Genomic DNA, 23,001 nt, shown 5'->3' on the forward strand with positions numbered 1-23,001 from the left:
CATTCAAATGTCATTTGTACTTCTGCATATTCACATTTTATACCAGCATTTCTGATTAGCCTAAATGCAAATTTAGTTTGAGAGCTACCACAGAGGGGAAGATTTCAATTAAATATTGTTCTTTTGTCACATGAAGCTATTATATGGCTTCACAATATGGAATATGTATGTAGTTGAATACAGTATGTGTATCACTGCAGAAATCTTGCATAGATCGTGTTAAGGAACATTTGCTTCAAACCATTTGATTACCATGGTAGTCAAGCCAGCTCTTTGTTTGCATTCGAGTCGTTTACTATGGGAAGTCCAGGAAGTCTTTTGTCTTGTTTCATTTTGCTGAAATGGCATTGTATTTTACCTGGACAGTCACAGAAATGTAGAAATCGAAGCAAAATTTTCTTTAATCTCTATCTCAGCATTAAAGAAAAAAAACAGAAAGGTTGAAATATATTTAGTGTAACCTTTTAGAACGGGCCTAATCATTTCTGGCAGTTTTCTCTGTAATTCAGTGCAAACAAATCTCTAAAAGAACTCTTATAATATATGCTTAATTCTTTCTTCCATCATTTGTCTTACTCATTTTGTTAAACTCTAATTTGGGATTAAACTGCATTGCAAGTTGGGGCAAAAATATTTTGTGTCGTGGTCAACGTGAGCAGGAAAACACAGAAGCTGCAGGAAGCCTGACTGGCTAAGAATAGCACTTACTGATGAAGTGGATCTTTAACAGGAAATTGCTTCCTTTAGCAGCCCCTAAACGAATGCTCTGCTTACTTGTGTTCAACCAACAGAAGGCTGAACCACTGGACTTCTGCTTTAAAAGGCACATTTTTGCTGATTCAGGGACTTGCTGATTGCAGTTAAAGGGATTTTCCACTCTCTCGATCTGGACTGCTTGCAATTCAAACACGTACAATCAATTTTAAACCCAGAAGAAAAGAAGGGATTCCGTTTTAGGTTGTCAGGATTATGTTTTGTTCTTTGTGTATGTTTCTGTTCCTGTCTTGCCTATTATCCTAAGCTGTGTTCGAAATCGCCCCCTATACCCACATTCACTATCCCCTACATTACTCAACTAATATAATCCACTTGAAGGAGTGAATGAAAACGAGTGAGCGAATTCGGACACTGAGTGCGCCAGAAGGGTTGATGCCTTCGCACTGTTTGTGCTTGGTGTTTTTATGTCAGGACCACTATCGTCAAATACGATTGACAATTAGCATACAGTTTGGATGCTAATTGTCAGGTCACTGTCAATGTCCCTGTACAACAAGTGCTGGGGCTGCACAACACAGAAAGGCTCCTAAATGTTTTAAACTCTCTCAATAAAATCCACTTTTAGCAGGGTGATCAGGAGCACATTGAGCAATTGTCTCTATAGCATTCTCCCTCTTCCCCTCTTCTCTTCTTTCTACATCCTCAGCTCTTCTTGCTTCATCTCCTTTTGCTATCTGTTTTTTCCCCTCATCTCTTTCTACCTCTTCCACGGTTCCTCTCTGTCAATATCACCCTTCCTCTATTCTCTCCAAAATATCTTACTCTTACATTTCTTCATTTCCCATTCTTCTTCTTTTTTTATTTTCCTCTTTTATAGTTTTTGTAACTGAGATAGCTGTGTGAACAATTGGGAAATGTGCATGTCCTGTGTTGTGTGCATTGCTAACTCAGCAGATATTTATTTGGGGCTAATTGAGGACATTCCAAGTGCAACTGAGAATTTAACAAATAAGTGGAGCACGATTGTGATTCTTGTGAAACCAATAAAAAAAGCTGCAATTGTTTTTCCTGATATATTAAAGTTTTGGCTGGTTGTATGAACTACTGCGAAAACAATTGAGAATGTTGTACAGTGTTTTGAGAAAATGATGCATGTGGTTTGTAATTTGCATGAAATGGAGGACAATTTACAACCTGTTTAGGACAATTACAAGTGTTCAGGTTACTGTGAACTGTGAGTTGAGGAGACAATCAGTTAAATTTTAGGTTTTGACAGTCAGTTATTCACATTCATTTACCAATTACTTACACAATGTTCATTTGCCAACTTATAAACTCCACAAAACTAAAATCATCAGTTACATTTTAGGTTTTGAGAGTCAGATATTCTCAAAATATTAGAGTCAGTTTGTTTGTTTGTTTTCTGACGTTCAATGTCTGAGTGACATTTCTTCCAATACTATCGATCTGTGAAAAAAACATCCTGTACAGACACAATGCTTTTTTAAAAGTGTGTGTGTGTGTGTGTGTGTGTGTGTGTGTGTGTGTGTGTGTGTGTGTGTGTGTGTGTGTGTGTGTGTGAGAGAGAGAGAGTGAACATGTTCTTTCCACATTGGATTTATGCTCTAGTACCAGGCCTTTATTTCTATGTGTTTTCAGATTTAAGCTGGCTTTATTTTTGAATTTTTCTGACAAATGAAAAATAAAATGTAATCTTTCCCATTCATTTTAAATGTGGGGTAAATTTGATGTGGGGCCTTGCAAACAGATGTTTTGTGTGTTTATATATGTCGCAAAAGTTACAAATTCTCATGCCAATGAGAAGAAGGAAACCATGTTTTTTAAAGGACAATTTTCAAATGGGGTCAGCCTGACCCTAAGGACCTCTAAATGGTTAAAAGTTCTTTATAGAACCATTAATGGCAATAAAAAAACTTTATTTTTAAAAGAGTGTACGTTTTACAAGAAAATACATGTTTGTCATGTTTAATTAAATGTGTTACTTGCTATTTCTTTGTAATTATTAGTGAAATTTACTAGAAATATCTGAGTGAAATTTTTTGAAAGTAAAAAAAAAGTGTAGTTTTCAACTTTCATCTTTAAAGGTCAAGTATATTCGAATTATTTTTTTTATTTTATTAATACAAAGGTATCAAAAATATAAGTAGGCCTACATAGCAAAAATGTAAAAATTACATGAATGATAAAGAAAGCAAAGCATCACATATATACATATACATGGTTATAGCCTTTATACAGTATATACACAAAAAAATCTAATTGTTATGACATGGCCCCTTGAAATTGTATGACACCGTGCACTTAGGTTCCCAAAAGAGGTCCCTTAGCCCCTCCCACATTGTATATGACCCCTCCCATTTAGCCGGAAGCCCCTCCCTCTCATCCACCCCCAAATTCCCGCCACTCCCTCTCACATAGAATCTATTAAGTGGCAAATATTCAGGACAGAAAATGGCGACGGCGGGGAGCCGGACGTCGTCGTTAGGCGGATTATTGGACCCTAGTAGCGGCTCAGGCACCGGGACCGGAGCCCAGGACAGTTCCAGCGGGACCAGTGTGTCGACCAGCAGCGGGAAGGCGAAGAGGAGCGCGGGCGAGAGCTCTCAGTGGAGGCGCAAGGTGAAGAGTGTGGATCTGGATAAATGCGAGAGCGGCTCGGTCCAGTCCGCATTACTGCAGCACAGTCTCGGCGACAGAACCAGCGCTCATCTGAATGATAATAATGGTGCTCAGGAGTGGATGAGGAGCTCTTTAAAGAATCCGAGCTCTGCTGAACATGGAGCGGCTTGTGCTGCTGTGGACGTGAACGCTTCACACAACAACAGGTAAAAATAACTGCGAAACTACTTCAGACAAACGGGCTTCCGTTCCTCGTGCAATTGGGGAAACGTTACAAACTTGATTTATTAGTGATATATATGGGCTTCTCTCTGGCAGAGCTCCGTCATGTGTGTATATGAGTGAAGTATTAAGGATATAGAACATGTGATACAAAATGTATGCAAGTGACAGTCATATGCAAGTGAGTTTAAAAAGTTTAGTACCGAGGATTAATAATTAACTATACTTACTAGGGTTAGGATTGGGGTTTGTTTTAGGGTTAGTTGCATGTAATTGTGCATAATTTATAGTTATTGCTACAATAACTACATGTAACAAGGACACTGTAAAATAGTGTACTAAAAATTCTTAAGACACTTTAAAATATATTCATACGCTTTATTTGTTTTTTGCTTCTACTGAACTAACGCCTAATAAGTGCAAGCTAAACTAAATAAATTATAATTACAAGTTATTTAAATTATAATTACATAGTCGAAATAGTTGTTTGAAAACAATTACTGGCAAAAAAACAAACAAACATGCTTTTATAGGCTTTGTTTTCCCGTTTGATTTCAACACATTTGTCAGTTGCTCTCCTGTGTGAAAGTTGTTATGTATGATATTTTGTGTTTTTGATGTTGCATATTTTCAGTTCTTATTTGAGTGTGTTGTTGAAAACAGGGTCTTTTAGGTTAGACCTTTAAATTATTTTACAGAGGAGATTTTGGTTATCTTCATATATTCCTTAAATCAGAAAATACTGTCAAAACCCAGAAAATGTCCTCATGTTTTTGGTAATAAAATGCATAAAGTATAAAATCAGGCAAATGGTAGCCTACATAAACAAATTATTTTGTAAAATACCCCCAGAATATTAATAAAACTGTGAAGTTTGTTAGAGCTGCTGAAGTGGAGATTTCTGAGAAAATGCATTTAAAGATATGTAGCTATTTGTATTTGAAATATACAGACACAAGTAGTAGTGTATTAAATAATTGTTTATATTCTGTTCATATTTGAGAGTGGTGTTGAAAACCGTTGTGCTCCTCGGCTCAGTGTGATGATGATGATGATGATGTGTGAATACTATGGTGTGAGAAAGTTCAGTGTCTGCAGGTTGAATGGCAGTTGTTTTCAGAAGGAAGACTGCGAGCGCAGGATTTGATGCAATATGAGCTGCAGGCTTTGAGACTGTTAAGATAATGAGAGATGAATGGAGCTGAAACCTAAAGAATCTGCTGGAAAAAACCTGCATGCCTTTGTGAGCTCTGTTTTCCCCGAGAATAGTTGAGTTAATGCACACACAGAGAATATATATATGAGATTTTGATTCATGTTTCATCATCCATTATTATTATTTTCTTCATAAATAACTAGGCAAGGACGCATGTTAGTGTATCCAGATTCTTCAGCATATTAATTTTGAGATTGATAATGAAACCCATATATGACTGTGTGTGCCTTTCAGACTATAGATGTTTTTCAGTTTAGTTGTCTTTCGTTGAGTGTTTTTAAGCCATGCAGGGATTCTGTGACTCCAAACCATGGCTTACGTCATTGAGCTTATTCATTTACCGCCGTTCCCCCTCAGGTGCGAATCGGAGCGTCACGCATCGTGTGTGTTTCATGTGTGCTTGTTAATGGAGTGAAGGTTACTGCCAGAAACAGTCCTGATGGGCACAACAGGTGTTGAACAGGTGTTGAAGCAGATGTTCTCCTGCTTGACTAAGACACCTCATCCTCTCAAACTGGGTTTGTTTAGAGATCAAAGCAGTTTCATTTCAACGGCCCTTGAGCTGTTAAAGGAACAGCTGAAACAGTGAAGAAGTGTGCAGTCTAGGGGTGTAACGATACCCTCGTGTCACGATTCGATACTGAACTCACAATACGATATTATTGCGATACTTCAAGACATATGAAAAAGGTTAGCAAAAAATGTACTGTTGATTAAAATGGTAAATTTGGTGCTACATTGTGAGTGTTTTGAATAGGCTTGGACTTGGTGCTGGAAACCCAAAGCACAGGACAGTAGAGACACCAGAATAACAATATTCATGATTCTGGAGCTGAAAATACGGAATTATTTCAGACGAATATGCTTGTTCTCTGTCACTGACTAGATATATTTAAAATAATGTTGGCCACTTTTTACTGGTAACATCAGACATTTGGCATTATCAGGACCCACAAATATTTCCCCGTTGCATTATTATACATTTATATTCAACATAATATTTGAATGTATTACTCACACTAAAACTCTGTAAACGTGAAATTTTTCCTCACGTGGTAATTGTTATTTTTGCTGAACTATACACATTTTGTTGCATTTTTGTATTGCAATATATTGTGACACGATATATTGTTACACCGCTAGTGCAGTCTCTATGTGGCACTATCGGCACCAAACGAACTTAAAATAATTCTCGGTTGTTTCCAAACTGGTTTTCCGAACACTCTCCCAGTCTTTTTGAACTGAATGCGTCTGCCTCTCGCTCTTGGTTGAGCTGATGTTGTTGTGTCTGGCTGGTTGGGATTCTCAAACAAACTGAGTAATGTTTTGATTGTTTTCAGAGTCACAGTGTTCTGACTTTTCATGGGAATCCGCCTGGCTGACTTAGTGGGACAGGTGAAAGTATTTATAAATACTTGGAAAAAAGTGACATATTTCACCTTGAATACATTGGGTCCAGGGCTTGACATTAACATCCGCCAAATGCGGGTCCATAAAATACAAAGACTAATATTGGCTTGACACCTGTTTAGCTCACAGAGAAAGCCTTTAAGTCTCCCTGTGGTCAATAATTGTATCCCTTAAAACTCCTCATTGATTACGAAAATTACATATTTAAAAGTTTTTTTTCCTGTAAAAAATATCTTGATGCCTTATAATATTTTGAATGTAACGCGACACTCTTGCCTCATTTAGTATGTGTAGTACTATGAATATGCAAATGAGCCCCGCCTCCACTCACTCACTCAGCTCAGAGATCCACTCGTTGACGATCACACGTTGATCTGATTGGTTGCAAGGTAGTTTGTGACGTCAGAAACACCAGCGATTTCAAACCATGTTTTTGAGAGTGTCTTTGGTTCACTGCAGTTTTAAGGAGAAAATTCTCAGCAATGGTGTTGACTTATGAATTTACACATGGTTGAAATTGACACATAAACAACATTAAAAGCTGGATTTTCACCACACAGGACTTTAACAGCTTGTTCGGACTATGATATCTGCACGATTTTGGCTCTATGTTTGGCGTTGGCCGTCACAGTGATTCCTAAACGACAATGGCTGTAGGGACGCTGAATCTGTCTGTTTATCTCATATAGTGTGTCATAATGGATGACTTCACCACGTCCCGAGAGAAAGACTAGCATGTTTAATTTTTTTTTCAAGCCTCCACGACGGGTTGGCACATCTGTGAGCAATAGGAGCACTGAAGCTCTTCCGTACACGGCTTTCAAAAGTGGTGAAACGAGAGCGAGCCAATGGTATTGGTGCTGCTGGGTGGATTATGCAATGGAGGAAAGTTTAGTGCAGCGATTGCAACAATACCTCTTCGTTCAATCCAGGAACATGTCCACTGTTTTCTTTCTTTTTTGGGGCTTTTCTGACGACAAAACAGCAAGTACAAAACGCGCCGCTTCGATACATTTACATTAACATTTATTCATTTAGCAGACGCTTTTATCCAAAGCGACTTACAAATGAGAACAATAGAAGCAGTTAAACTAACAGTAGGACAACAATACGCAAGTGCTATAACCCCTCTCAGTTTAACTTTAGTGCATTTATTTTATTTTTTTATAGAATTGAAGAGAATAGTCATTGTTTGTTTAGTTCTGCCTTTTTGGTGACATCAAGTACATCGTTAAAGACCGCAAGCAATAATTGGTCGGGGAGCAATTTGTAGTCATTTTTCTTGTACATGACAGACAAGAACTAGCTAAGGAGTCAAAATCATATAGTAACAGACAAAAATATTGTATAGTCTGAACCCAGCATTAGGTAACGTAACTTTGTGATTGGTTTACATTGTTTCTGCGAGCTTTGCTGTTTTCAAACGAGTCTTAATGCTTGTTTGAGATGATTTCCAAAATTGTTCTTTTTAAAGTCAAAGACACCCTTAAGTTAGCTTATAAAATATGCATATAAATAAATATCATCATACTTCCCCATTTGATTGATTACATTAAGAATTGCAAACATTTTTCTGAAATGTTAGGTGTAAATATGATAATGAGGCATGCGCTGTCTGATTAAACATGGACTAATTTGAATATATTCCTGAACAGAAATCTGTTTTATTTTGTTGGCACATTAGAGTCGAAAGTTTTTGTCGGATATATATATATATATATATATATATATATATATATATATATATATTATTATCTTTTATTTATTTATTTTTGCTGTAAAATAGAACAAATATATATAGTGCTTATATATAGTGCATGAAATAAATGTTTTGCCTGTGATGTCCTGCTGCCTTGAGCAGAAATTTTGGATGTGATCTACTATTGTAGTCATTTGTCATGTGAATGTGGACTGAATTGCTTAATATATCTTAGCAGATTTGCAACTGGAGCTTGGCATTGTGAAAGAGCTGTGTGGTTTTTCCTTCATTGTCCGGTGGGTTCCTGTGTGAGTGTGACACAGTTGGTGTGCTCCCATTGGGTGTTCCCAGCCCACAGAATCGTAATTAATTTGTTTACATTTCCAGCGGATGTGGCGGGGTTTGGCCGTTCTCGTTACGCATAGATGGCTGGTCCAATGCTGGAGAAGATACTGCCTCCCGAAAAGAAAATGTCACAGGCCTTTCATCTGGTAAAACGAGAGCATGAGGTTAAATGTAAAGACTGGTAGTAAAGAGAACTGCAAATTCTCACATTTTAGTTGGAAAATTTGTTTCATCTTGAATTATCAGCTCTTGAGGATTAAATTAAAACCCTCTATTATGAACTAACAAACGACTGAGTTTGTGAAACATATCTTGAATATTCACACTAGGGGTGACCCCGAACCGTCGAAGATTCGATGCATCGATAGGAGGAGCCTGATTCGACTACCAATCTCACAGTCAAATCTTCGCAGAGGTTATAAGGGTGCTCAATGTCTGATTTCACATAGAACTACTGGTTTTCTGTCAATACGTTAATATAGGAGCCTATTATGATAATGCTGTAAATACAAATGTGCAAAGGAAGAAGCTTTAAATAAATCTTTTTAACGTGCATGAATAAATCCAAACACCCCGTGACAGGTTTAATCTTCACTTTCGATACGTGACCGAAAGAGGAGCGTTTTGGCGGCAGGGATTTAAATCTTTAAAAATGTCTGGGATAAGAAAATCTAAAGAGTGGATGCACACCATCAGAAAGGATATTTTCCCAGACTGGATTTAGCATCAGGAAAACCATGATCGCACTTCTGCAGGCCAACGTTAACGAGTTGGTTTTCCTCTGGACATTCTAAAACGCTTAACTTGAAAAAAGCTTTTAAAACGCTAGGGCACTTTTACATGGCTTAATTAATGTATAGTAGGCTACCTCATTAAGAAACCATACAATGTGCAGATAAGCAGATGAACCCAGAATATGAACACAATGTGTTCCTCCTATAGAAAGTCACGTAAAGCGTTTTCTTTATAATAACGGGTTTCAATGGGAGGAAAATTAGTGTTTAATTAAACGCGTTGTGTTCATATTCTGGGCTCATCTGATTTTCTGTAGGCTATACATTATGCTTTATTAATAAGGTGTGTATAGAATTTGATCTTTTAATATAACTGTCTTAGGACATTAAGCCGTTAAACGTTTTTCATGTTAAGCGTTTTAGGATGTATTTTATCCGCGCACACAATTTGAAAAGACTCAAACGGACACAGAGACACAGACAGAGTGAAAGACTAGATTTTTTTCTCTCTCGATCAGGTAGGGGTACCAGTGACTTCAAAAAATTTCAGCCGGTTCTAATTTGATTTTTGGAAGCTGTGATCATGTTTAGATAAACTGTCACTCGAGTTCACCGTTTATTGTTGTTTCTGCAGTTAAAAAGACAAAGTTGACCATTCTGGCTATACTTTCGATATTTTTTTAATAATATCTTTATTTTTTTATTGATCACTCAGGGTAATCTAATGTAACTATTTGTGGCTTGTGTTTTTGAATATATGTTCCCCTGCACTTTAGGCACTTTGCACACATTTGTTCTGCATCTTGTGACTTGATTCAGACTTATTTTGTTTTTTTGTTTTTTTTGTTTAGAAAGGTATATTCTGTTCTAATTTAATTCTGTAAATTAATTGTTGATTATTTTTCGGTGCATAGATGCGCTCTGTAGGTAGGCTACTTAGAGCCTGCTCGCACAGGCAATTTAGCCGATTTAATTTGATTTGCATGTGAAATGCAAATCCTGTCTGCAGTGTGGCCTTTCTGCAGTTATTTATGTTATTTCTTAGTTGTATTGATCCGAAATGTTTTTCTACATTTTTTGCTATATCTTTGTGTGATGTTCTGTACATCGCGGCTTTAAAATGTTAAAGCCCCGCCCCCTCCCTAACCCCAAACACACGATTCGACTATTAGTCGACTACAGGGAAGACTTGACGATTCTGATTCGACTATGAAAATCCTTAGTCGGGGACACCCCTAATTCACACTGTTCTCTGTATTTTTCTTCGCAGGTGAAATAAATATTGTGTGATTGTGCAGCACACGTCCTGGTTTTGTTAAGCATCTAATGTTTCATTGATGCCCCATAAAGAGCATGCGAGTAGTAATCTCTCAAACTGACTTTTCCAGGCCGGCCCTCGATTAGCGCCCCACCAACATCTGGAGCCAAAATGGCTCCTCAAACGTTTGCTCTCAAACACGGTCCTAAATGCTATTGTTCCTGTTGGGAATGTGCCCTCGACAAGCTAACGGTTGTAAGAAGACTCCCAGAAACTCACAAGGTCCTCTGGAGCTTCATCGTGACACATATAGCCTTCCTGTGGGAGATGGTGAAGGGCTAAAATAAAGATCTGTGGTGTATGTTCATCTGTGGTGTCCTGAACGTACGCTGAGGGACTTACTCACTGGCGTTTGAGTGTGAAATGTGACACTTCTTAAAACGGCAGTCTTGCGCTTCAGCTATAGAGGATAAATTTCGCTTTCTCATAGTATTCTCTGTCAGAGTAAAGGCCTGTTCACATCACACCTAATGCAGATACTCTGTGCCAGATATATATATATATATATTAAAAAATTATATATATATTTATGAATATGTGGTATATTACCAGAATGAGTAGCATTTTGTTTAACTGTGGTAACGTTCACTTTTACAACTCAAAAACACATTTTTTGTTCTAATAAGGATCTTGCTGTTGTATTTGAATTGCTTAGACCGAATCTTGCTGTGTTTGCGACCTCTCACTGTATTTGTTCAGTCATCTGAAAGCCAGATGAAGATGTGTTTGTCGACTACATATTTCACAGGAATGAATTTGCTCTTCATAACAATATTCATGTAACGTGTGACCTTTCAATAGACCTCAATGCTGGAAGTGTCTCTTTTATCACTTCTTAGCTTACTGTCTCCTGGATGAATTGCCTGTTTTGTAGCATAAGCCTCTGAATAATAAAGAAAATAAGTGGATGAAGAAATGTATATTTAAAAACAGTATCACTAAAATTTCTGAAAGTGAACAATATTGAAAGTATACAATTAGTGAAAAAGTCTTGCAATGATGTTTTAAGCATCAGTGTAAAACAACAAACATGCATAATCAAACTTAAACATGACATCTTTAGTTGAGTGTCATAATGCAACAAAACAGTGTATGTTGCAAATACTATTACTAGCATCAAATTAAAAAGTACATTAAATACAACTAAAAAATCAAGCTAGTTTAATTAATTTAGTTTGTTGTAGTCTGGTCTACAATTCATTCTACGAGGTAACTGCTAAAAGCAAGAGTATGAAGCTATGCCCTAAATTAACTGAGCCGCTTCTCAACAACCATTTTTGTTCAGCTATTCTGTATTTTCCCTCCTAAACATTTTTATTTTAAGAGCCAGTGGCTCCCTTGTCATTTTGTTTTTCAGTCTTTAACTTTTAGCCCTTGCAATATACATATTTGCGATATTTATGTCGGTGCAGCCCAAACCACTATTGATTTGTGAACACATAAACATCAGTGGGGCTAGAGCTATCATAATTATCGATTATTCCCTTGAAATTGTAATTGCGATTATTAATTACGATTATCACAATTTACATTGAATATATATAGGCATATTATAATACATGTTTACACAAAAATTGTTAACATACACAAGTACTGTCCCCCTTTACTTAACATACACATAAATTGTAAGAATGACTCCTAGTAAAGAAAAACATTATGACTATTCTAAAGCAATTAGCAATAGCAGTCCCAAACTAGTTTTTGTTAATTCAATTTTGATATGAGCCACCACAGTCATTTAAAAATATAAAAAATAACACAACGTGAAAATAAAGTGGCATTTTTGGGTTATGGAAATGACACTTACCATGGTAAATACACAATACTAACAAGAACTGTTTAATGAAACAGCTCCTGGTGAATAGAATGAAAATCATACCTGCATGCAAATCCTTCTCAGCTAACACGTGACTTATTGATATTTTACTTTTATTCCGTGACTTACTAATTTACATTGTAACGACGTTGCATGCTCGTAGTTTCTTTTGCACTTTATACAGTGAAGCGATACACAGCGCGCCGCCGCATTTGCGCGTGCAATTGAAGAGTGCGCACTACGAGCACAGTATAACGGCTGACAGGACAGTGAAGTCCGTCTTTCTGAGGTGAAAGACTTTTTATTTCAGCGTACACTTACGTCACTGCCTGGTATGTCATATTGTGCTGGGTTTTTCTGAAGTAGTCGTGATTCGCCTCTCATAACATAATTATGCTCTATACACACACGCAGAGTGGATTTTCTTTTGTAATCGCGGCTTTGAACGATTAGGTAATCGTGGCATCCGTAATCGTAATCGCAATTAGAAATTCGATTAATTGTGCAGCCCTAAGTGGGGCAGTTGTTGAGTTAGTATTGTATATATTTCTGCTTTTTAAAAGTGTTGGTGTTTGTATCTAGCCAGAAAATGCATTTAAAAATTCCCCAGTCATTTTGAGTATTTCAGTTGACATTTAGTCGCTGCACTATTCTGGATACAATGAGAATCACTATTTTTTGTTGTTGTTAGTTTCAAACAGAGATCACGATTTTCCCATGATACTGAAGAGACAACTAAACAAAATAACATGTAATTTACTAGAGGTTCTGACAAAAATGTTAATTGCAGCAGTCTATCTAAAAATGTTTAATTTGAATGAATTAATTTAAAAAAAAATCTGTTTGAAAAAAATGATTCAATGACTCATTCGTTTAAAAACACTGGATGATTCAGTGTTTTTGAAAAATCTCTTGAATGAACGATTCAATGACAAATAAATTTTTGCCGCGATAACCGCAATATTGTAGTACTGCGCTACTGACAATGCAAGTTACCGCAGGAACCACAATATTCGCGTGTTTTCTTTTTTCATAAGGTTATACCCTTCTTGTTTTGAACTTCGTTCATATGTATTGAATGTTAAATAAGTTAATTATGATAACAAGACTCCTTATCATGGTGATTTGTACAGAGGCTTCGTGGATTAGTACGAGAGATCGACTGAGCGTGTGCGATTACCTGCGTCTGTTTTTGAGGCCAAGTCACATCAAGAAACTTTAGTTCCAGATGAAACTGGACAAGTGTAAATGCATCTGGTTGTCGAAACAACATATGTCAATTTTACTCTTCCCAAAAATGCTAAAAAATAAACATGTGGGAGCGTGTTATAGGCTATATGTAACGTTATATCCAGATATGACAGCGCTACCGCAACACGCATTACCAGAGATGAGAAGCTGAGCATCTATTCATCAAGCAAACGAGCAAACTATCGCAAATCAAAACGGAAGTCGCAGACACGTAACACTAAATCTTCATCATCATCATCATTAAAAGTAAAGAAACATAATGATCTTACCAGTGCTGTTGCTGCTCTCTTTTATTGCGGTCTTTGATTTTGATTTTAGCTGATGATCAATAAAATGCAGCTCATATCGGTTGCTTTTGGTGACGTGAACTCCATTAAATCTCCGTATAGCTTGGGAATTTAAGATCGGATTTATATCCGTTTCTCTTGACATTTTCTTTTTACTTGTTTTTTTAGATTAATTTTATTGTTTCTAACATTTCCTGTTCTATAGACATGCTCATTTATTTATTTTTATACTGTACAACCAGTAAAACATGTCCTGTTCTGTAGTAGACATGGTTATTTATTTATTCATGTTGTAGGCTACCAGTCCAATGTGACTGTCTGTTGAAAAGAAACCTTGTGTTGTTAGAATTTGATGCATTTTCCCATAACTTTTGTAAATTTACATATGTTTAAAAATATCAAAATTAATATCGATATCGCAATATTCATTATCGATATCGCAATTTCACATTTAATATTTTCACATTCAATATCGTGTACCTCTAGTAGCAATGTCAAGATACAACCATTATTTGAAGCATCAAGTTACTTTTCAAAAGGTGATTTTACTGTATTAAATACCCCTGCAGATGTCTTTGAGTCATTACTTTAAAAGTTGTAGCAACAACATGGCATGCAAATGATTACTTATTATTACTTTGAATGTCATTGAAATTTCTCTGCATTCCAAGGACAAATTTTCATGTAATTTTCATGCAAGTAAAGAGCAGTGCTGTGTCTTTGAGGCTGGTCTCTGTGGAGTGTTTTAGCATGTTTTGTCTAATGAGCGGAGGCCTCTCCATGGTCACCAGGAACTGCATATTTAAAGCCCAGGGTTAGCTGAATGATCACGCCTGGACGCCGGACACAAAGGCCCGGATATTTCTATACCCATTAGGCCCTGTCTGCAGGCACAGGGGTCCCCCCCTCTCAGGTTTTGTTTAGTTAACAGCAGGACGAGGCAAGCTAGAGATTACATGTGAAAAGTAAACACATGGGAGCATGACTAATAAGACCCAGATTACTGGTTAAAACAACAGGTCTTGTGGCAGGCCGAGGCTAGACGCCCTCGATATGAGCAAACACCCTCTGAAACAAACGTCTTGGAAACTGTGTCTGAATGCAGTGTGTGTTCATATTCAGAGGTTTGGGAAGTCAGACTAATCTAACACTCTTAAAAATGCTGGGTTGTTGGCATTAATGCTGGGCATGGTTGTGGCCAAGAGTATTACATTAAGGGATTGGAAAGTCACTGCTCCCCCATGTTTTCAGAGATGGCTTGTAAAGATGGTCTCTGTCTTAAACCTTGAAAAAATAGGGTTTTACGAAGTCTGGGGTCCCTTCCTCCATTTACATAATAGTAGAACTTAAAGATTTTATCACATCGGTTACTTCAAATTTTTTATATATTTTTTTTTTTGTTGTTGATCCCCCTCTTTACGTGATTTAAAAAAAATCTGGGTTGTTTAAACCCAATTTTGGGTGAAATATGGACAAACCCAGCTGCTGAATTAAATTTTTTTAAATAAAATTTTTAACCCAACGTTTGGGTTTGTCCATATTTGACCCAAAATTGGGTTAAAACAACCCAGCATCTTTTAGAGTGAAAGCCGTCCCCTCTGGATTGGAGCGTGTTGATTGTTGTACACAGTCCACGTCCAATAAGAGCTGTTGACACACTGTGTGTTGTAACGGCATGGGAAAGGGCCATCGATTTTCCCAGCGTCTCGTTGGCCTCTGGGGACCATCAGCGGGAAACTTGATCCCGCCTGTAAATTGGGAGTGACTGTCAGTGTATTGGCGCTGTTGGACGGGCACTGAATCCATGGGCTTAGAAGGCGACACAAAGAGAAGCATTGTGAAAGCCAGTGCTGTTGTCATAATGAGGAGGATCCCAGCTCCGGCTTCGGCACTGAAGGGGCCAAAATAGGAAATGGCCAAGTGTCCCTTCTTGACCACCTCGCAATCCCACTGGCCTTCCCGTGCCTCTCTTTAGCTAAAGTAAAGTTCAGAACGAGTAATGCTAACACGTCCATCCTGGCAGCTGTCTCGGCCCGCGCGTCCCCGGGGACTTTCTTCTGCCTTTGTCTTTTGTTTTACTCTGTTCTTTTGAGGTTGGATTTAATCTCAATTGACCTTTTTCCTGAGTCTCTGCCCTTGTTTGGTGGAGAGAGTTCAGAGACTTAATGAAGCTTTTATTTATATATTGAGTCTGGAGAGGCTTTTTTAATGGAGATAGACTGTAGTAATGGGTCTTTGCCACAGTGAGCATTAAGTAAATATCCTCACGACTCCTACATGAACTACTGCTGTAAGTACTGCTGTACTGCCCACACCCAGAAACTTACTTCATTAGGGACTGGATCATAAGAACTAGTGTGTCTCTCTGTTCTTGTTTTTTTTTTTTTTTTTGAATGCACTCACACTCCTTTAGAAGTGCATGTGAGTGTAGTGTATTTAGAAGACATATATATATATATATAGGGAAATATATTTCCGTATGTAAATAAGTAAAATAAAACCTCATTATAGGGCTGCACGATTTACAGAAAAGAACTGCAATTTGTTATATAAATTACACAATTTTGGCCAAATTATTTAAATATTTTTAATCAATACGGATACATAAAAATATTAATAATAGTGATGAACTGTAAAATAAAACATTCAAGAAAAAATATGTATTCTACAATACAACTTTAAAATTGCAATACTAAGATTCAATTCTTAATTTCATAATTTTCAAATGTTAAACTTTTTTTTTTTTTAAGATAAGCACTACTCATTACAAGCTTTGAAGATGGCTGGTGCATTGTGTTCCCAAATGCGTAAATAAGTGACCCATCACTGTAGAATCACTAAGACACGGCAAACCCCGGTGGCTCGTGTGTGAAAGAACAGAGCTGTGCTTCACTCTGAAACACGCAGCGCACATATTCAATCAAATCACAGCCTTTGTGTTTTGATACTGGCACTGAGCCATATTTAAATTTTGGTTTAATTTAGACTAATACTGCAGCCCAAAGTCTTATAATTGGACCTAAAACCATTTATATCTTAAGCCCAAATTAGTTTTTTGTTAACTGCCTAACCTAACCTAAAATTAACCTAGTAAGAAATGGAGATTGTTTTGCTGTATCCGACAATTACAATTAACTAATTTGACTATTTGTATAAAGGTGCAAAGTCCCCCTCTGGTGAAAACCGAGTTTTTAATATTGTTTATATGTCTATGTGGTGTTTTTAATATGCTTTAAGACAAACCATGTGTAAATTCATAAGTCAACACCATTGCTGAGTATTTTCTCCTTAAAACTGCAGTGAACCAAAAACAGTCTCAAAAACAAAGTTTAAAATCGCTGGTGTTTCTGACGTCACAAATTACCTTGTAACTAACATTAGGATACTGTTTTAGTATCGAGAGGAGAACTTAGCGGAGCTTCCTGAGCTCCTGACACGCATGATAAATTCCCGACCTTACACACACCCTGATCGGCTGGAGCGACGCACACACCGGCTGGCTGAAGTCCAGCAATAGAAGAATACAGTAAGAAAATACAGGCAGAGGACAGTGTCTCTGTAGACACAAAACAACACCACTCTAGTGAATGCGTTTCGAGTGGATCACAAGAAATGATTGAGAGGGATTTTGTTTGAGTCTATACTTGAATTTTTCATGTGAAATTGTGTAGTGCACCTTTTAAATTGAAATTCAGTTCATTGTTGCTAAATGTATATTTTATTACAAAAAGCTCAATGTTTTCTGCAAATTGTTTGCACTGTTACTGCATGATTTTCTCCATACTGCAAGAAGTGTTACATTCCTTCGAGTCAAACCATGATTCAACATTATTTGATGGGAAGACAATAAATAATCTTATTCCATTTTCTCAGTTTTTAAATGAAGTGTTGACTGCATTCATAAGGCTGAACCTTTAACTCTGTTACTCAACAAATACTGTTTGTGTAATAGAAACTATGACAACAGATAATAACAAAGTGAGCCCTGTTTTGAAACATGAAATATTGCTGTTCGGAAATGTTGTTTTAGTGTTTGTGCAAACCTTACAAATATGGATTCATGATGCCGTTTTTCCATGGGATAATTGACATTTTCATGTAACTTCACAGATTCCACTTTGTCTTTGGACTTCTGGCCTCTATAACCTGACTGCTGTGTTAATATTGAACCAGCAAACATTTTGTTGGATGCTTGTTGGATTGTTGTGGTAGCATGGATTTAAGATTACTCATAGCTTTATGGCAAATAAGAAATTGATCTGCGTTTCATTGTTTTCCTTTGTGGGAGAACTAGATCTAGCATGAATGGGGGATCAGGGCTCCAGACGGTGCCTAAAACGGTCGCATTTGCAAGCAAAAATTTTAATTTGCGTTTGATTTTTTTGCTGAGACAATATGAATGTACGTGTTATGATTTAATAATTTGCGTGTAATCCCTTTTTAGCTGCGTGTTGTGTGATGAGTAGCCCATCATATCTTTTGCTTTGTTGAAGTAATAAAATGTGACGACGCATCAGTTTCAGTGACAAAAAAACGTTTCACTCACTGACTTCGAGCGCCCAAAACGAAAATATCCCTAATCTCAGTTGAACACCAGCGCTGATGGCACATCTGCTAATAATAAAGCAGGCTCCAGTTGTGCCATCATGAGAGAGATCGAAAATGTTGGAGACACTGAGGATCATCTTTCCGTGTCAATGAATGAACATCCAAGTAAAGGTGCTGAAAAGTCGATCTCGATGTGGATAAACACGTCAGCTGAGTGGACCATCCACAGTTTTAATCAATACTGATCCATTCTCAAGATCTCTTAGTCTTTGCTGTTTTCTGTTGATGCATGAACATCAAATTATTTATAGCAACTTACTGAAATGTATCGTCTCATGTAATCGATCAATCAGTGTTTTAACCACCGAAAGACGTCAATAAAACAGCGTTTAAACAATGTCAGGTAACGTCACATTCACCTCAAATAAAGCCATTCAATGACCATAAACTTTAGTTAGCTAGAGAAATAACTATAGAGAGGAGCATTTTGCTAAATATGCAGTATGCAATATATTACTTATTCATTATATGAATATGTTATTGAGGAGGCCAAACTAAACTCAATGTCCAAGTGATGCTGACATTATTATGGTCTGTGACACTGGCTCAGATTCTGTGTAAAGAACAAATCCGTTCCTTATTTCCCAGGACATCCACGAGACGCATGAAAAGCTGAGGCTGCAGATGTAAACGTGACAGGAGGACTGAAATTAAACATTTAAAAAATTTATAACATGTTTATTTACATGTGGCACCTAAAAAATAAAGATTTCTTTCCTTATAGAAGCCAATGAAAGTGAAAGTGAAAGTGACACGTGATGGCCAAGTATGGTAACCCATACTTGGAATTTGACCTCTGCATTTAACCCATCCAAGTAAGTGCACACACATTAGGAGCAGAGTAGTGAGTAGTGAACACACACACACACTGCAAACGTGGATACACACACCCGGAGCAGCGGGCAGCCTTGAGTGGCGCCCGGGGAGCGATTGGGGGTTAGGTGCCTTGCTCAAGGACACCTCAGTCATATTCCTGCCGGTACTGGAATCGAACCAGCAATGGGTCACCAGTCCAACTCTGTTACCATTAGGCCATGACTGCCCCAATGGCTCCTTCCTTGATCTTGCCCTGTTAATAAATAATATACCGGTACTTACTCTTTAGTTTGTTATTGGTCTTGTGTGTGCCATAATTCATACTTTAGAAATTGCACCATTAAACCTTAATGTAATTTTTGTTTTTACTGAGCGTTATCCCCTGAAATCCTAAAAATGATCCGAATGTCATCATACATGAAATATGTTTGGACTCTGTGTGGCCTAGAAAGTGTTTAATCAAGACAGCCGCGTAAAACAGCTCTGGAGTGTTTAGGTTGAATATAATGTTGTTGTTGTTTTTTCTTACATGCATCGGTAATTTAGTTGAAAGTTTAACTTTGTCAGCATCATTGACTGACACATTTATTAACAAGGATGTTGACTAAAGTTACTTTTTACCTGAATGTAAAAAGGACCCGAAAGCAATGTTTAACATGTTCTGTGTTAGTGCTGCTGTTCATAAGAAACCAGTGCACAGGAATATGTAGGTCATCGTGATCGCAATGTCATATCTGCACTCATCACATCATCATCACTCATGGACTAGACTGGATTTCCATTCTATATGTGTGATTGATTTAGCATGTTTTATTGGAGACAATGTCAGAAAATACCGTTAGCTGGGGTATTATGCAATATTCTTGCCAAAGTTTCACACCAAACATGCCTGACTATTTCTTCAAATATCAGTTTCAAATAAAGCTGATGACGTTTGCTAGCTGAAAGTCTCATGGCTGGATGACTGGTCATTCTGTTTATGAAATGTGTTTTTGTCAGCGGTATTTATGTTAGTTGTTGGGTTTCTGCTCAAGAGGTCAAATATCCCGTGACAACTTTTTAATGTTTAACCTCAAGATAGTCAATGATTCAGCGTGAAGTTTTTTTCTTTGATGTTAATACACTGACTTGGTAGAAATGTTTCCTTTTACATTAGTGGATCACAGTCTTGTTTAATACAGCTAATGCTAACAGGACTGAATGGAAAGTTCATTCTTCTAAGTGTGTGTGTGTGTGTGTGGTTGGTTACGCTCCTCACTCCTTCACCTGTGTGTTTCATGAGCTCTGGGTTCATCTTCGGGCCCTGCGCTCCAGTTCCAGCGCTCCCATCAGAGATCGCGGCTCAATCAGCCTAACATTGGAGGTGTGTGTGAGATAGTGGAGGGGGAGGAACACAAGTGTCCCGTGATGAGGCTGCAGGAATGTGATCAGAAACACTGTTAGCAACTGTCCTGCGTACAGAACACACACCACAGCTCTCGCTTGCTAGCGCACGTGTTCAGGAGCTGCCGGTCACACGGAGCAGGGGCTGATGATGTGCTCTTGTAGAGTGTGTGTGTGTGTGTGTGTGGGGTTAGTCGGGCAGTCCTGCTGAGTAGGGGGCCAGTGGGCAGATTGTGCCGCTCCAGTTGGGTGTGTGTGTGTGTGTGTGTGTGTGTGTGTGTGTGTGTGTGTGTGTGTGTGTGTGTGTGTGTGTGTGTGTGTGTGTGTGTGTGTGTGTGTGTGTGTGTGTGTGTGTGTGTGTGTGTGTGTGTGTGTGTGTGTGTGTGTGTGTGTGTGAAGCGTCTGCTGGGAGGAATTTCCCTGCATTCCTGGTACATTCTAGAGCAATGTGCAGATTGAAGGATATAAAAACACAGGGAAATGCATGACTCTTGGCTATGATGTGCATGAGAAAAAGGGTTAAAATGTCAACTTTACTAAAAAAAAGAAAATGTAAATATAACCGCTTAGTCTACAGATTGAAAGCAACAAGACTGTTTAAATCTCCAAATAATCAGGGGGAAAAAGTGTCAACTTTTTTTTCCAATTGCCATTCCCCCCCCCCCTCAGTTTTCAATCCATTTGAATGGTTAAATTAGATTTTAGTAATCAGAAATAATGTCTAATTAATTTAAATCTTGAATACAATTTATTAAAAGTTTAACAGAAAAAAATTTTTAGGGCCCTATGAAATCTTTTATTTAACCCAAATTTTGTTATCTTTTTTAATTTTTCAGTTTTAATAGGTTAATTAAATCTTAACCATTTAAAAGCATGTCTAATCAATTGAATTCATAAAACCTTAAATTATAAAAATTATAATGGACCCTGTAGAATGTTTGTTTTTAAATTCGGTTCTCTTTTTTTCTGATTTGATTTAAATACAAATGTAATATTATTAAAACAATGTGGTAATTATCACAATTATCACAAAATCAAATTAAAGTTGAACAATTCCTTTTTTGTAAACAATAATTGTGAATATGAAAAAAAAATTATTATTACTACTACTTCGATAAGTATGAATACTATGAATGCACTTTTAGAAAATACACCATTGAATCATTAATCCAAATAAATCTCATTATAAATCAAATTGAATCATTCTGAAATGAAAACCTACGAATCGAGTCACTGTCTACCCAAACATTCACACACCTGCTAATAGTGTTAACTGGTAAAAAACACACACATTCACCTTCCTGTATAGACTATTTCTAATGAAGGTAGCCGGTCATCATCAACATATCTATTTGCTTATTGGCGCCTGTGATCCTACTGTAAGCTCAAACTCTGACCTGTTTTTCTTCCTGTACTCAGGGCTGTGAGAGAGATGAAACCCTAAACCCTTTCTATTGTGGACGTGCTGGGTCTCTTCTGCAGTTTCAGTTGCAGTCCAGTTATGATATTGTGAAACAGTAGCATGTATTGAATTTTGACGTTTTGCAGTGGGTGTATCATATTGTGAAGGATTCCCAACCTAGTTTTTTTCCCTCTGTTCTCTTGCTAAGTCACACAGAGTTTGTTTGTTCCAGCCCTCATGAACACACACACACACACACACACACACACACACACACACACACACACACACACACACACACACACACACACACACACACACACACACACACACACACACACACACACACACACACACACACACACACACACACACACACACACACATTTTTTTTTATACAGTCTCTCTCCCAGCACAAACAAGCCTACTCCAATATGCATGCATTATTTTCACAAATCTTAATGCATTCTTCAGTTCTTGCGAATGTTAATTATGCTACTTTTTGATCAAATTTAAGTCCATTTTCATTTTTTTAATTAACTTTTTAATCATCTAAATAATTGTCTGATTCCTCTAAGAATATACACTATTCTTCAATTTTGGGGTCAGTAAGATAAAAAAAAGAAATGAATACATTTATTCAGCAAGAATACATTAAATTGATCAAAAGTGACTGTAAAGTATTTTATAATGTTGCAAAGTATTTATATTTCAAATAAACACTGTTCCTTGAAACTTTCTATCCATCAAGGAATCCTGAAAAAAAATGTTTTACCACGTTTTATACAATAAATGCAGTATTATTATAACAATTTAAAATAGCTTTTTTATATGTGAATGTCACACTGTAATTTATTCCTGTGATCAAAGCTGAATTTTCAGCATCATTGCTTCAGTCTTCAGTGTCACATGATCCTTCAGAAATCATTCTAATATGATGATTTGATGATCAAGAAACATTTCTGATTATTATCAGTGTTAAAAACATTTGCACTGCTTTATATTTCTGTGAAAAAAGTGGTACATTTTGTTTTTCATGATTCTGAAAATTCACTCACAAAAACTTTTGAAAAGTTACAATTCTAAAAGGTACACCTTGTGTACATCTGTAAAGGGTGCATATTAGTACCTTAAATT

The 23,001-nt window shown here is 37.1% G+C and overlaps 1 protein-coding gene across 1 annotated transcript in view; it reads left to right on the forward strand.

Annotated features, from left to right (window-relative positions):
* Window positions 1-3,161: 3,161 nt before the first annotated feature.
* The window catches only part of map3k1 (mitogen-activated protein kinase kinase kinase 1, E3 ubiquitin protein ligase), a 75,935-nt gene continuing 56,095 nt past the window's right edge, over window positions 3,162-23,001 (forward strand). Inside the window, exon 1 of the mRNA XM_077243312.1 lies at window positions 3,162-3,563. Coding sequence (XP_077099427.1) covers window positions 3,190-3,563 — 374 coding nt within the window. The 5' untranslated portion in view covers window positions 3,162-3,189. The remainder of the gene's footprint in view (window positions 3,564-23,001) is intronic.

This window comes from Siphateles boraxobius, unplaced genomic scaffold (genome assembly GCF_051911475.1).
Source record: "Siphateles boraxobius isolate OS27281-9 unplaced genomic scaffold, OSU_SipBor_1 25, whole genome shotgun sequence".
In the NCBI taxonomy this organism is placed as follows: Eukaryota; Metazoa; Chordata; class Actinopteri; order Cypriniformes; family Leuciscidae; genus Siphateles; species Siphateles boraxobius.